A 16,542-nucleotide genomic window follows, 5' to 3' on the forward strand; every position below is an offset into this window, starting at 1 on the left:
ATGTACTTCTGTGAAGCTGGAATTTTATGAAATATATTTATATTAGCAATGAAAGAACAGCATCATTTCTTCTTTACACTGGGCAGCAGGGTTACTTTTCGAATAAAATATAAAGACAGGACAGATACCCCCAGGTCATGGGGTCATAATGACTACACTGTGATCATGTACAAAAGCGTATCCTGCCATTTAACATTAGTTGCCAGCCTACATAAGAAAGACTCACTGAAAGCTGCCTGCAGTCAGAGAGAGACGCAGTCTGCAGGTAGAAGGACTTCTGCTGGAGCAAACAGCTGGAATAAACTCGAGACTACTGGGAGTGACTCCGGTAGCAGGAGAGTTTATCATGGTATGGATTTTTACATTTTGTGCTTCTATATTATTCTTTTAGTCTAATGCCAAACAACAAGTATTACAAGTGTCTTCTACAAACACCTCGATTTACTGAACAGTTCTGATCTTTAGGCTGGAGGCCTGATGTTCACCGTGAGTCTTTATGCACAAACACAACTTTTGCTGTACTTCAGTCTAACATCTGGTAAGTCATCTGGTAAATTCAGTTTCTCGTTCTTACATCACCCCAAAAATGTGTGGACTCACCTGCTGAGGATTCTCTTACTTCTGCTCCTTTCCTATATTTTAGAATAATTTACATTACTTCTATAACACACATTATGCAGTCTGTAAAAAGTGTTAAATCAAACTGTTTTACATTTTAAATTCTTCACAGAATTACAGATGAAGCTTCTTTTTTTACAGACTTCAGTGTTTCAACCAGCTTCATGAGAGCTTCAGGATATTTTTTCTTTCCTGACTCTTTCCTAACTCAGCACGAATTCTCTAATTTCTAAATTAAACTGTTTTGGAGTTTAATTTGAAGTAAATACTACTTTATAAACGACTTATCATTAGCACTAAAACAAAATGTCTAAAACATCTTTAAGAGAATTAAAAATATCTGTCCAAACCTTTGACTGGTAGTGTACCTCACTTGTTAGTGTACCTCACTTTTTAGTGTACCTCACTTTTTAAACACTCAATCATTAGAATCTTATCTGAACTTTGTTCATTTGACTTAATAGTCCCTGTCGGGAGCTGGAGCTACACATATTCCAATGAGACGATGACTTGGATAGAGGCTAAAGCTTGGTGTGAGAATCAATCCAATGGACTGATGGTTATTCAAAATGAAAAACACAACAACTACCTTAAAGACAACCTCCCACAGCTGAAAGTCTACTACTGGATTGGACTCAGAAAGACGAATGGCTTTTGGACTTGGCAGGGGACAGAACAGAAGCTGGAGGGTGGTGGATTCTGGGCTGGCAATGAACCCAATAACAAAAAGCATGATGAGGACTGTGTGGAAATATACATTAAAAGTGGGACAGACAATGGCAAGTGGAATGATGAAAAGTGCGTAAAAAAGAAGCATGCCTTGTGTTATAAAGGTAAGGACATGCATGTATCCATGAGATAATATTTTTCACTGACCACCAGGGGATATCTGAAACACCTGGATATCTCCTATCACCTGGATAGTGTTTATTCAGTATCTTTCTCTTTTGTGGATTGTTGCATGTTGCTCTACATATACACGGTACAGATCTAGCTTCCCTAGATATCATTGCTAACACACATCAGCTAATCACTCACTGCTATTACATTTACATTTCTGCCATTTAACAAATCCAGAGCAATTTACATTTATCTAATTTATCCACCTGAGCAGATGAGTGGTGTTCAGGACCCAGCAGTGGCAGCTTGGTGGGAGAGAGAGAGAGAGAGAGAGAGAGAGAGAAATGAGGGGAGAGAGAGAGGGAGAGGGGTGTGTGTGTAAGGGAATGACCATAAGCTTTACCATAAGTGAGAGAAGCATACACTTGTCTGTGCAGAGGCTGGGATACTGGATGCTGTACATCATAACCTACAGACAGACAGAGACATACCCTCCAAACTCCAAACATCTACTCCTCATGGACTGTATTTAGAGGTGTGCCTGTCCAGGGTGTGTCTGTACTGCTCCAGTCCAGGGTGTGTCTGTACTACTCCAGTCCAGGGTGTGTCTGTACTGCTCCAGTCCAGGGTGTCTGTACTGCTCCAGTCCAGGGTGTCTGTACTGCTCCAGTCCAGGGTGTGTCTGTACTACTCCAGTCCAGGGTGTGTCTGTACTACTCCAGTCCAGGGTGTCTGTACTACTCCAGTCCAGGGTGTGTCTGTACTGCTCCAGTCCAGGATGTCTGTACTACTCCAGTCCAGGGTGTCTGTACTACTCCAGTCCAGGGTGTGTCTGTACTGCTCCAGTCCAGGATGTCTGTACTACTCCAGTCCAGGGTGTCTGTACTACTCCAGTTCAGGATGTCTGTACTACTCCAGTCCAGGGTGTCTGTACTACTCCAGTCCAGGGTGTCTGTACTACTCCAGTCCAGGGTGCCTGTGCTATTTCACTACAGGGTGTGTCTGTACTACTCCAGTCCAGGATGTCTGTACTACTCCAGTCCAGGGTGTGTCTGTACTACTCTAGTCCAGGATGTCTGTACTACTCCAGTCGAGGGTGTGTCTGTACTACTCCAGTCCAGGGTGTGTCTGTACTACTCCAGTCCAGGGTGTGTCTGTACTACTCCAGTCCAGGATGTCTGTACTACTCCAGTCCAGGATGTCTGTACTACTCCAGTCCAGGGTGTGTCTGTACTACTCTAGTCCAGGATGTCTGTACTACTCCAGTCGAGGGTGTGTCTGTACTACTCCAGTCGAGGGTGTGTCTGTACTACTCCAGTCCAGGGTGTGTCTGTACTACTCCAGTCCAGGGTGTGTCTGTACTACTCCAGTCCAGGGTGTGTCTGTACTACTCCAGTCCAGGGTGTGTCTGTACTACTCCAGTCCAGGGTGTGTCTGTACTACTCCAGTCCAGGGTGTCTGTACTACTCCAGTCCAGGGTGTGTCTGTACTACTCTAGTCCAGGATGTCTGTACTGCTCCAGTCCAGGGTGTGTCTGTACTGCTCCAGTCCAGGGTGTGTCTGTACTGCTCCAGTCGAGGGTGTGTCTGTACTACTCCGGTCCAGGGTGTGTCTGTACTACTCTAGTCCAGGATGTCTGTACTACTCCAGTCCAGGGTGTCTGTACTACTCCAGTCCAGGGTGTGTCTGTACTACTCTAGTCCAGGATGTCTGTACTACTCCAGTCCAGGGTGTCTGTACTACTCCAGTCCAGGGTGTGTCTGTACTGCTCCAGTCCAGGGTGTGTCTGTACTACTCCAGTCCAGGGTGTGTCTGTACTACTCCAGTCCAGGGTGTCTGTACTACTCCAGTCCAGGGTGTGTCTGTACTACTCTAGTCCAGGATGTCTGTACTGCTCCAGTCCAGGGTGTGTCTGTACTGCTCCAGTCCAGGGTGTGTCTGTACTGCTCCAGTCCAGGGTGTGTCTGTACTAGTCCAGTCCAGGGTGTGTCTGTACTACTCCAGTCCAGGGTGTGTCTGTACTACTCCAGTCCAGGGTGTGTCTGTACTACTCCAGTCCAGGATGTCTGTACTACTCCAGTCCAGGATGTCTGTACTACTCCAGTCCAGGGTGTGTCTGTACTACTCTAGTCCAGGATGTCTGTACTACTCTAGTCCAGGATGTCTGTACTACTCCAGTCCAGGGTGTGTCTGTACTACTCCAGTCCAGGGTGTGTCTGTACTACTCTAGTCCAGGATGTCTGTACTACTCCAGTCCAGGATGTCTGTACTACTCCAGTCCAGGGTGTGTCTGTACTACTCTAGTCCAGGATGTCTGTACTACTCCAGTCGAGGGTGTGTCTGTACTACTCCAGTCGAGGGTGTGTCTGTACTACTCCAGTCCAGGGTGTGTCTGTACTACTCTAGTCCAGGATGTCTGTACTACTCCAGTCCAGGGTGTCTGTACTACTCCAGTCCAGGGTGTGTCTGTATTACTCCAGTCCAGGGTGTGTCTGTACTACTCCACTCCAGGGTGTCTGTACTACTCCAGTCCAGGGTGTGTCTGTACTACTCTAGTCCAGGATGTCTGTACTGCTCCAGTCCAGGGTGTGTCTGTACTGCTCCAGTCCAGGGTGTGTCTGTACTGCTCCAGTCGAGGGTGTGTCTGTACTACTCCGGTCCAGGGTGTGTCTGTACTACTCTAGTCCAGGATGTCTGTACTACTCCAGTCCAGGGTGTCTGTACTACTCCAGTCCAGGGTGTGTCTGTACTGCTCCAGTCCAGGGTGTGTCTGTACTACTCCAGTCCAGGGTGTGTCTGTACTACTCCAGTCCAGGGTGTCTGTACTGCTCCAGTCCAGGGTGTGTCTGTACTGCTCCAGTCCAGGGTGTGTCTGTACTGCTCCAGTCCAGGGTGTGTCTGTACTACTCCAGTCCAGGGTGTGTCTGTACTACTCCAGTCCAGGGTGTGTCTGTACTGCTCCAGTCGAGGGTGTGTCTGTACTGCTCCAGTCCAGGGTGTGTCTGTACTGCTCCAGTCCAGGGTGTGTCTGTACTGCTCCAGTCCAGGATGTCTGTACTACGCCAGTCCAGGGTGTCTGTACTACTCCAGTCCAGGGTGTGTCTGTACTACTCCAGTCCAGGGTGTGTCTGTACTGCTCCAGTCCAGGGTGTCTGTACTACTCCAGTCCAGGGTGTGTCTGTACTGCTCCAGTCCAGGATGTCTGTACTACTCCAGTCCAGGGTGTGTCTGTACTACTCCAGTCCAGGGTGTGTCTGTACTACTCCAGTCCAGGGTGTGTCTGTACTACTCCAGTCCAGGGTGTGTCTGTACTACTCCAGTCCAGGGTGTGTCTGTACTACTCTAGTCCAGGATGTCTGTACTACTCCAGTCGAGGGTGTGTCTGTACTACTCCAGTCGAGGGTGTGTCTGTACTACTCCAGTCCAGGGTGTGTCTGTACTACTCTAGTCCAGGATGTCTGTACTACTCCAGTCCAGGGTGTCTGTACTACTCCAGTCCAGGGTGTGTCTGTACTACTCCAGTCCAGGGTGTGTCTGTACTACTCCAGTCCAGGGTGTGTCTGTACTACTCCAGTCCAGGATGTCTGTACTACTCCAGTCCAGGGTGTGTCTGTACTACTCTAGTCCAGGATGTCTGTACTGCTCCAGTCCAGGGTGTGTCTGTACTGCTCCAGTCAAGGGTGTGTCTGTACTGCTCCAGTCGAGGGTGTGTCTGTACTACTCCAGTCCAGGGTGTCTGTACTACTCCAGTCCAGGGTGTCTGTACTACTCCAGTCCAGGGTGTGTCTGTACTGCTCCAGTCCAGGGTGTGTCTGTACTACTCCAGTCCAGGGTGTGTCTGTCCTACTCCAGTCCAGGGTGTCTGTACTACTCCAGTCCAGGGTGTGTCTGTACTACTCCAGTCCAGGATGTCTGTACTACTCCAGTCCAGGGTGTGTCTGTACTACTCTAGTCCAGGATGTCTGTACTGCTCCAGTCCAGGGTGTGTCTGTACTGCTCCAGTCCAGGGTGTGTCTGTACTGCTCCAGTCCAGGGTGTGTCTGTACTACTCCAGTCCAGGGTGTGTCTGTACTACTCCAGTCCAGGGTGTGTCTGTACTGCTCCAGTCCAGGGTGTGTCTGTACTGCTCCAGTCCAGGGTGTGTCTGTACTGCTCCTGTCCAGGGTGTGTCTGTACTGCTCCAGTCCAGGGTGTGTCTGTACTGCTCCAGTCCAGGGTGTGTCTGTACTGCTCCAGTCCAGGGTGTGTCTGTACTGCTCCAGTCCAGGGTGTGTCTGTACTACTCCAGTCGAGGGTGTGTCTGTACTACTCCAGTCCAGGGTGTGTCTGTACTACTCTAGTCCAGGATGTCTGTACTACTCCAGTCCAGGGTGTGTCTGTACTACTCCAGTCCAGGGTGTGTCTGTACTACTCCAGTCCAGGGTGTGTCTGTACTACTCCAGTCCAGGGTGTGTCTGTACTACTCTAGTCCAGGATGTCTGTACTACTCCAGTCCAGGGTGTGTCTGTACTGCTCCAGTTCAGGGTGTGTCTGTACTACTCTAGTCCAGGATGTCTGTACTACTCCAGTCCAGGGTGTGTCTGTACTGCTCCAGTCCAGGGTGTGTCTGTACTGCTCCAGTCCAGGGTGTGTCTGTACTACTCCAGTCCAGGGTGTCTGTACTACTCCAGTCCAGGATGTCTGTACTACTCCAGTCCAGGGTGTGTCTGTACTACTCTAGTCCAGGATGTCTGTACTACTCTAGTCCAGGATGTCTGTACTACTCCAGTCCAGGGTGTGTCTGTACTACTCCAGTCCAGGGTGTGTCTGTACTACTCTAGTCCAGGATGTCTGTACTACTCCAGTCCAGGATGTCTGTACTACTCCAGTCCAGGGTGTGTCTGTACTACTCCACTCCAGGGTGTGTCTGTACTACTCCAGTCCAGGGTGTGTCTGTACTACTCTAGTCCAGGATGTCTGTACTACTCCAGTCCAGGGTGTGTCTGTACTACTCCAGTCCAGGGTGTGTCTGTACTGCTCCAGTCCAGGGTGTGTCTGTACTGCTCCAGTCCAGGGTGTGTCTGTACTACTCTAGTCCAGGATGTCTGTACTACTCCAGTCCAGGGTGTCTGTACTACTCCAGTCCAGGGTCTTTCTGTACTACTCCAGTCCAGGGTGTGTCTGTACTACTCCAGTCCAGGGTGTGTCTGTACTACTCCAGTCCAGGGTGTGTCTGTACTACTCTAGTCCAGGATGTCTGTACTGCTCCAGTCCAGGGTGTGTCTGTACTGCTCCAGTCCAGGGTGTGTCTGTACTGCTCCAGTCCAGGATGTCTGTACTACTCCAGTCCAGGGTGTCTGTGCTATTTCACTCCAGGGTGTCTGTACTACTCCAGTCCAGGGTGTCTGTACTACTCCAGTCCAGGGTGTCTGTACTACTCCAGTCCAGGGTGTCTATACTTCTCCAGTCCAGGATGTCTGTACTACTCCAGTCCAGGGTGTGTCTGTACTACTCCAGTCCAGGATGTCTGTACTACCCCAGTCCAGGGTGTCTGTGCTATTTCACTCCAGGGTGTGTCTGTACTGCTCCACTCCAGGGTGTGTCTGTACTACTCCAGTCCAGGGTGTGTCTGTACTACTCCAGTCCAGGATGTCTGTACTACTCCAGTCCAGGGTGTCTGTACTGCTCCAGTCCAGGGTGTCTGTACTACTCCAGTCCAGGATGTCTGTACTACTCCAGTCCAGGGTGTCTGTACTACTCCAGATCAGTGTGTCTGTGCTATTTCACTCCAGGGTGTGTCTGTACTGCTCCAGTCCAGGGTGTGTCTGTACTACTCCAGTCCAGGGTGTGTCTGTACTGCTCCAGTCCAGGGTGTCTGTACTACTCCAGTCCAGGGTGTGTCTGTACTACTCCAGTCCTGGGTGTGTCTGTACTACTCCAGTCCAGGGTGTGTCTGTACTACTCCAGTCCAGGGTGTGTCTGTACTACTCCAGTCCAGGATGTCTGTACTACTCCAGTCCAGGGTGTCTGTACTGCTCCAGTCCAGGGTGTGTCTGTACTACTCCAGTCTAGGATGTCTGTACTACTCCAGTCCAGGGTGTCTGTACTACTCCAAATCAGTGTGTCTGTGCTATTTCACTCCAGGGTGTGTCTGTACTGCTCCAGTCCAGGGTGTGTCTGTACTGCTCCAGTCCAGGGTGTGTCTGTACTGCTCCAGTCCAGGGTGTCTGTACTACTCCAGTCCAGGGTGTGTCTGTACTGCTCCAGTCCAGGGTGTCTGTACTACTCCAGTCCAGGGTGTGTCTGTACTGCTCCAGTCCAGGGTGTGTCTGTACTACTCCAGTCCAGGGTGTCTGTACTACTCCAGTCCAGGGTGTCTGTACTACTCCAGTCCAGGGTGTGTCTGTACTACTCCAGTCCAGGGTGTGTCTGTACTGCTCCAGTCCAGGGTGTGTCTGTACTGCTCCAGTCCAGGGTGTCTGTACTACTCCAGTCCAGGGTGTGTCTGTACTACTCCAGTCCAGGGTGTGTCTGTACTACTCCAGTCCAGGATGTCTGTACTACTCCAGTCCAGGGTGTCTGTACTACTCCAGTCCAGGGTGTCTGTACTACTCCAGTCCAGGGTGTGTCTGTACTACTCTAGTCCAGGATGTCTGTACTACTCCAGTCCAGGGTGTCTGTACTACTCCAGTCCAGGGTATGTCTGTACTACTCCAGTCCAGGGTGTCTGTACTACGCCAGATCAGTGTGTCTGTGCTATTTCACTCCAGGGTGTGTCTGTACTGCTCCAGTCCAGGGTGTGTCTGTACTACTCCAGTCCAGGGTGTGTCTGTACTACTCCAGTCCAGGATGTCTGTACTACTCCAGTACAGGGTGTCGGTACTACTCCAGTCCAGGGTGTGTCTGTACTACTCCAGTCCAGGATGTCTGTACTACTCCAGTCCAGGGTGTCTGTACTACTCCAGTCCAGGATGTCTGTACTACTCCAGTCCAGGGTGTCTGTGCTATTTCACTCCAGGATGTCTGTACTACTCCAGTCCAGGGTGTGTCTGTACTACTCCAGTCCAGGGTGTGTCTGTACTACTCCAGTCCAGGGTGTGTCTCTACTTCTCCAGTCCAGGGTGTCTATGCTATTTCACTCCAGGTTGTGTCTGTACTACTCCAGTCCAGGGTTTCTGTACTACTCCAGTCCAGGGTGTGTCTGTACTGCTCCAGTCCAGGGTGTCTGTACTATTCCAGTCCAGGATGTCTGTACTACTCCAGTCCAGGATGTCTGTACTACTCCAGTCCAGGGTGTCTGTGCTATTTCACTCCAGGGTGTGTCTGTACTACTCCAGTCCAGGGTGTGTCTGTACTGCTCCAGTCCAGGGTGTGTCTGTATTGCTCCAGTCCAGGGTGTGTCTGTACTACTCCAGTCCAGGATGTGTCTGTACTACTCCAGTCCAGGGTGTGTCTGTACTGCTCCAGTCCAGGGTGTGTCTGTACTACTCCAGTCCAGGGTGTGTCTGTACTGCTCCAGTCCAGGGTGTGTCTGTACTACTCCAGTCCAGGGTGTGTCTGTACTGCTCCAGTCCAGGGTGTGTCTGTATTGCTCCAGTCGAGGGTGTGTCTGTACTACTCCAGTCCAGGATGTGTCTGTACTACTCCAGTCCAGGGTGTGTCTGTACTGCTCCAGTCCAGGGTGTGTCTGTACTACTCCAATCCAGGATGTCTGTACTACTTCTAACTGAAACTGTGCACTTTTTCCTCATTCTAACCATCAGTGGAAATCACCTTAGTATCATTTTGGTGGCAGATGGATCAGAACTCCCCTTTGGATTTTAGAAGGGGTAAATTAAATGCATATGTAACTTCCATGATCCCCACAGATCTGCCTTATCATTTCGCTCCTGCTGAAAAGGTCCTCAAATTACTAACTCTATCAGTTTTAAGATATATTCAGCCATCTTCTCAAACAAAAAGTTTTCTTTTGTCTGTTTGTGTGTAGCATCATGTTTTGAGAAATCATGCAGCAAGATTGCTGAGTGTGTGGAAGAGATCAGCAACTACACCTGCAAGTGTAATCCTGGGTTCACTGGACCCACGTGTATGGACGGTAATGTAGATCATCCCAGCCTTTACTAATAACTTCTATTCAGTTTACATATTATACCATTATTTAAAATATCTATCTATCTATCTATCTATCTATCTATCTATCTATCTATCTATCTATCTATCTATCTATCTATCTATCTTCCAGTTGTTCAATGCCCTCCAATTGCCACTGTACTCAGTGATGCTCGAATAAACTGCAGTCATCCCCTGAAATCAAACAGCTACACCTCTACGTGTGTGTTCAGCTGTGAAGAGGGCTTTGAGCTGAGAGGGTCAAACACAACTGTGTGTGATCACACTGGACAGTGGACACACACCACCCCTACCTGCACAGGTACTTATTCAGATGTTAATTTGTTGAGAAAATTTGTTGAGTTATTTTCAAATTGAAAGTTGATAGGTATGTGTGAGTTTATTTTTTTGTTGAATAAATTTACCTTATCTTCAAATAATAAATGGAGTTTGTTGCTGTAGGCATGTGGTGTAAACCTCTCACTGTGCCTGATGGTGGAAGTATGAGCTGTTATGGAGGCAACAACACTATCTGCAGAGTACAGTGCCCCTCTGCTTACCTGCTGATCGGAGCACGTGAATATACCTGCAGGCCTGATGGCTCATGGAGCCGATTCCAACCTCTGTGTGCAAGTGAGAATTCTCCTGTAATCACACATTTATAGAAATAATATTACTGTTCAAAATAAATAAATAAGGGTGTCTTGTTTGGCTATAAGTTACATGTGAATCAGCTCATGCTCAGCTTGATAAAGTTGTGAGTAAAGAATATTTGAATCTGTGAGTGTGATGGCTCTTCAGGATCAAATTTAATAAACTCTGTTGTACAGACTTTCTCATTCAGCATTGCTCCTTCCACAAATTTGTACAAAGTCACCTGACTTCGGCTGTTGACCTGGCTGTTGAAATGCTTAGTAATTAGCTGATTAAATTAAATGAGGATTTATTTATTGGCATTCATGACAAGACTACCCGCACAGAGTGCTACTGTATCACCCCATGAGGATTTAGATTTGGAAAACTCAAAAACACGTGATAATCAAGACATTTTATAGCTATAGGCTTATGTAACATAGACTGAGGAGGAAATTGAAGATCTAGATGCAGAGATATATTTATTTTGTAAAGCTGCTTTGAGACAATGTCCATTGTAAAAGGCGCTATACAAATAAAATTTAATTGAATTGAAAGATACTGGTGAGATACCTGAAAATGTTCCAGTAATCAGTGTGGTGAAGCTGGAAATTATTATAAAATAAGAAACCAAGGAGCAAAGACTTATAATCATTGCAGAGGGAAGAGGCATGATGGCAGGGTGTGATAAACAAGGCTCATAAGGGAATGTACAGTAAAGTTGTGGTAAACCTGTTGAACTTTAATACATTATGTGGTCAAAGGAATGAGAACACTTGACCATCACATCCATCTGGGAGCCTTCTGTTACCAGAAAGTTAGAAGCACAGAAGTGTCTAGAGTGCCCGTGTATGCTATAATATTAATATTTCATTATGCACAAAGTAAGCATCCCTGTACAGACATGATGTATTAAAGTTGGTGTGGAAAAGTGTCCTGCACAGAGCCCTGACCTAACCACCACCATGGAATAATAAGTATAAGTAGCCTTTATTTGTCACATATACATTACTGCACAGTCAAATTCTTTCTTTGCATATCCCATCCTTGGAGGTTTGGGGTCAGAGCACAGGGTCAGTGCCCCTGGAGGGTTCAAAGGCCCAATGGTGCAGCTTGGCAACCCAGAGCCTTAACCACTTGAGCTACCACCACCCCACCTTTGGGATGAACTGGAACCTACACAGTCTAGAGACTGGTGTGTGTGAAATTCACAGGAGATCTGCAATTTCTGGTACAAACACCCATGGCACAGTAAAAGTCACAGAGATCAGACTTTTACCCCATTCTGATCTCATCACATCACATCTGTGATGTGAACTTTACCTGAAGCTCTTAAATTGTACACACACTGTACATGCACATAATGTACAGAGCTTGATTGGAATAGGAGAAAAAAAGAGATGTGAACTTTTTGTCTTCTCAGGTTACAAACACATGTTTATGGCTTCGTCAGGATGTGCAGTGCTTTCTACCATCTGCTGCTGTATGTTCTGCTGTTCCTACTGCAGAAAGAGTGAGTATTTTATTCTCTCCTGAAATTCAACAGGAATCTTTAAGAATCTGAAATATAATTTATTATACTTGTTCTAATTTTATCTTATTTTTCTCTTTATTTTTTTTAATAGGGAAAAAGTCAGTGAAACAAAAGTAAGATATGAAGTTTATTTCATCAGTGCTTTTTTAAATTCTGAACCATTCTGTTATGAATTAGATCGATCTGCTTTAGATGAAAATGGAAGGTTTTGTATGCTATATGACCAAAAGTATGTGGACATCTGACCATCATACCTATATGTGGGTTTTGACTTCAACCACGCTGAATAATTTTGGGATGAATAGGAATGCCAGGTGAATGCCAGATCTTCTCATCAGTGCCTGAGCTAATGCTCTTGTGGGTGAATTTGTGAATCTCTGTATTCAAGTGAAACACCTTCCCAGAAGAATGGAGTTATAAGGGTTTATAAGAGAAAAAGCTGTATTCTGTATAGCTGCTTTGAGACAATGTCCATTGTTAAAAGCACTATACAAATCAATTGAATTTAATTTAATCGAAAGGGGCACCAAAACCCATGTAGACATGTGTGTTGGTCACATACTTTTTGCCATATAGTCTATGTCAGTATGGTTCAACAAAGTGGAAGGATGCAAGGAACTTCTGAACAAATGGAGTATTCCCAGGTGCTACTTTTTTTTTTGGCTAATTATGAATAACATAAGTTTTCATTTTGTCATCTAGACGTTCTTGTCTGTGTCCTGGCAGACTTCTACTTACAGTAGTTCTAGACTCACAATTACATAAAGAGCCTTCCAGTTTATGTCCTTACCTTCCAGATCACCAGTTTCCTTTGGAACTAGTGGAGACATCATATCATAGTGCATTCTCAAGACTATAATAGACAGAGCATATGAATAGTGCTGATAACATTTTTTATTTGACTATGGGGATCATTCATGATGATGATACTATTCTTGACTGAGGAGAAGACTCACTCAATTTACAACACTTAAAAAAAGTGTAATGAAGCAAAATTCAGCCTATAAAATGTCATGCAGATAGACAGAGAGCTCCATGTTTCTTTATAGGTTTGTTATTTTGGTGGCTCTCTAATTCCTTAGGCATGAATGCTTGGTCTGACTGATCATACACCAACTCATCTGGTGATGTTTATGATCAGCAATCAAATACTTAGCGTCATGGCCATTCCCAACCGCTGGGAGGTCAGTAATATTCCATGTTCACAGTTTTGACTAGTTCATGCATTCTCATGGCAAACAATCTGAAGACACCTCTAGCTGACTCAGAAAATTCATTGTGAGCATGACAGTATGCTGGGCAAGTTCCCAGGGACTAAACCCACAATTTCTTGGTGTGTGTAAGTGTTTGTAGTAAGCCAAGTGTTTGTAGTAACAAGCACACCATCCAGAATGGAGATATCCACAACACTGGTTGGGACCAGCCTCCCATAGTCAGTTGGAGGCACTAAATTCTACAACAAATTTGTTTTACTAGTGTATGCCAGCCTATCATCTGTACCTCGTCTTGGATAGTGTGTTGTAAAGAGGTCGACCTTCACACTGCAATAGTTGTTTTAAATGATCCAGTCCAAGTACTCCTTTATCAACCTGCCAGTACAATATGTCTGATATCTGAATGAAGTTTGCTAACCTTCTGAATAACTTGCAGTTTTGCTCCCTCTTGGTGGTTGATGTGTTCTCTACACTCATATGTATGACCCACTTTTCAGGTTCCTGAACATATTACTGCTCTTAACATTCAAGCCAGATATTGTTTAATGACTGCATCATAATTCTATTGACTTTGTACTTTACATAAAATACACATGTAAAGCATGCATGTTTAGTCACATGTCGATGAAGTGAGCAAAAGAGACAAATCTCCTAATCATAGTGCTTCCACATAAGAGATCAGGACCTTAATCAGGGCACTAAGGCTGCTTGTATTCACATGCTTTACATTTCCCAGCTTATTTTAAAGCAGAAGAACAGTAACTGTAACAGTAACCCCCCACCCCCCACCCCAGTCTTTGGCCACAATACAGCTGTGTTTGTTCACTACTCAACATATCTATTATGCGTTATATTATGAATGAAAGGTCTTTGTAAAAGATCTTTAGGCTTCTTTGATCCAGATTCTGCTTGAATTTTGAAATGAGAACTTTTCTTAAAAGTAGTTTTTTAAAATCCAAACATGTTCAGCATCCATCAAATTCCACTGGCCATCCCGGCCCAGTTGAAAAAGTTTAACAAGTCATAAGCTATTAAGTAGTAACAGTAGTAAATGAGTAGTAACTCACAGACAGAAGGACACTGCTTTCAAAGTAAACTACCTCTGCAGTCTGTAATGTAAGGCAGTAGAACTGATCTGATTTTCTTCTACATCATCAGTGATCAAGAGAAGGTGATGAATCCAGTATATGATGGAGGTGATGCACCACCGGAGGACCCACTGAGATCAGTGTGACAATTCAGATGGCAATATAACTGTTTGTTTGACTTAAATTAATTTGAATTAAATTAATGTGTCTGTCTGTACCAGCCACTTCAACATGCCCAAATGTAAGCAGCATTTAGCTGAAGAACTTTCTGGAAATCAAGGAAAATGCTTTGGTTAAATGAAAACAGAGCAAGAAAATGCATGAACAGTCAAACACCCACCACCCCAACCACCCCCACCCCCTCACGCCTGCATCTGTCTCTTTCTCTCATGTTAACAATTGTTAACAAATTCAGCCACTGTTGATGATATATTAGTGTGGAACTGAGGAACCTGGGCAATATTAACAAAAGCAACAGCAAACAGTTATCAGTTATGTACACCCCAAAATGTATTGAAAAATGCGTCCAAAATTCTGAAAGTACACTGAAAATCTGGGATTTATTTTAATTGGAAATAAACAAAGGTTTAAATATTTAATCACAAAGAAGGTAAATATTGTAATATTTAATATTTATGATTCTGCACTATTTGTAAGTCTATATTTATATGCAGGGAAATGTATGATTTTAGCGTGTTAACTGCTTTAAGTGATTTTCCTCATGTCTAATCTCACTGTTGAAACATGTGATCAGATAACGCTCCTATGGATTTAATCTAAAAAACACAGGCTTTGTACAAACATCTGGAGTCCAGTTTTAAATGTTCCTTTTTGTGGTCGTATACATATATAGTGGTACTGCATTTGCACATATGAATCAAATTTAGCTTGCTTACAAATAAATACATTACAGACCATTAAATAGGGCTGCAGTCAAAACCACCACTGTGGAGAACCACAATCAGGATTAGATTCCAATTCCAAGACAGAAAATCAGTGGGCTCAGGGTTATGGCGGCTCCTGAGTGTGAACCTTTATTTTAGACTTAAACATTCAAAATGACAGGCAACCAGCTCTATCAGAAAAAAGCAAGGCTTGCAGTACCACAAAAGTGTCTATAAACTACAATAACAAGGAACACCCCTCTGTGTCTGAGCAAAGAAATACAGAGAGAGTGAAAGTAAATTAAAAAATACTAGTAAACAAGCATAGAAAGTAAAAATAGCACAGAACATGAATGATGTCATGTTTATTAACTAAAAATAGCATAAACTGCACGATATAACTAACATAACATGAAATAAACAAAACACAAATACCTGAAAATGTCACTGAAATCAAAGACACAACCGATAAAAACTTAACACAAATTCAAGGAACCAAACGCAACAACAAACAATGACTTGACAAAGAGGGCAGGTATAACTAAGGCAACACAGGAGCAAACTGGACCCAGGTGACAGGACTCCATCACCACATGACAGTCCACAGGGTATAGCAATATACCTGCTAGCACCCCCTCTGGTGGTCTGGGAGGCTATTGTCCCAGTAGTTTTTGAAAGAGAGAGAGTCACATGCAATGGAAAAGATTCAATTTATAATAAAAAAAAAAATAAAAGAATGATAAGCAAAATAACTGCAAGTGTCTCAATAAAGGAGATAAGCACAATGCAAGATACCCAAGAAACAAATACCATGTTGCTGTAACCCAAGACATTCCGCAAATCCACCAGCTCAACACATCAATTACATGGTTCATCAATAGTGTGTGTGTATTTTTAATTTACATTTACATTTTTTTAATTTACATTTGCACTAAACTGTGCATGAACAATGGGAAAGAAGAACTGAAAAAATATGAAGGAAAGCAGAAATGATAAGACTTCAGCTATTTTAACACAGAACCCAGATAAAACAACACATGTATACAGCCTCATATAAGATACTGCTCTAATTATTTACAGCTATATCTTAGCGTGAAATGCATTTCATATCTCTTATGTAGCAAGAGCCTACTGAAACATTTCACATTTCCTTGTTTGCCGAAAAAAGTCCCTAACGCTTCAGCACTGCAGGGAAAGAGGTTTAACTCAAAATAGATGTTTCCTGACTTGATTCAGCAGATGAAGTTGGTTCTCTTTTCAATGTCACATTTAAATCCTGCTGTATGTTAATAGCTTGCTGAGCTGTCTGTGTGCCATAGATCTCATCACATTAAAATAAACACAAGGCTTACCATTAAACCTGAAAGTTTGACCCGACTTCCAAACATCACAACTGTTTTGTAATGCAGTGTGTGAAAAAGTCTAAAGTGAAAGACTTGGGAAAGTTCCCATCTCAGCTGTCTGACTTGTGTCTTGCTTTTCCTCAGCCAAATAAATATTGTTCTCCTAATCACATTCATCCTGGTACATTTTTGACTTTACATTCTTTTTGCCAGTGGCAGATTTTTTTTTTAATTTTTATTTCCATTATAATTAAGACGGTTGGTTGGTTGCACCAAGCTCACACCACGAGTTACATCATT

The 16,542-nt window shown here is 44.6% G+C and overlaps 1 protein-coding gene across 1 annotated transcript; it reads left to right on the forward strand.

The window, feature by feature from the left end:
- The first annotated feature begins 246 nt into the window (after window positions 1-246).
- Window positions 247-16,504, forward strand: LOC131346018 (E-selectin-like). The gene is made up of 9 exons (XM_058379314.1): window positions 247-349; window positions 466-538; window positions 1,083-1,451; window positions 9,425-9,532; window positions 9,680-9,868; window positions 10,009-10,179; window positions 11,603-11,692; window positions 11,805-11,826; window positions 14,086-16,504. Exons 1-9 carry the CDS (start codon window positions 347-349, stop codon window positions 14,159-14,161), a joined length of 1,101 nt encoding a protein of 366 aa, XP_058235297.1. The 5' UTR covers window positions 247-346; the 3' UTR covers window positions 14,162-16,504.
- The last annotated feature ends 38 nt before the right edge of the window (window positions 16,505-16,542 follow it).

This window comes from Hemibagrus wyckioides, linkage group LG25 (genome assembly GCF_019097595.1).
Source record: "Hemibagrus wyckioides isolate EC202008001 linkage group LG25, SWU_Hwy_1.0, whole genome shotgun sequence".
In the NCBI taxonomy this organism is placed as follows: domain Eukaryota; kingdom Metazoa; phylum Chordata; class Actinopteri; order Siluriformes; family Bagridae; genus Hemibagrus; species Hemibagrus wyckioides.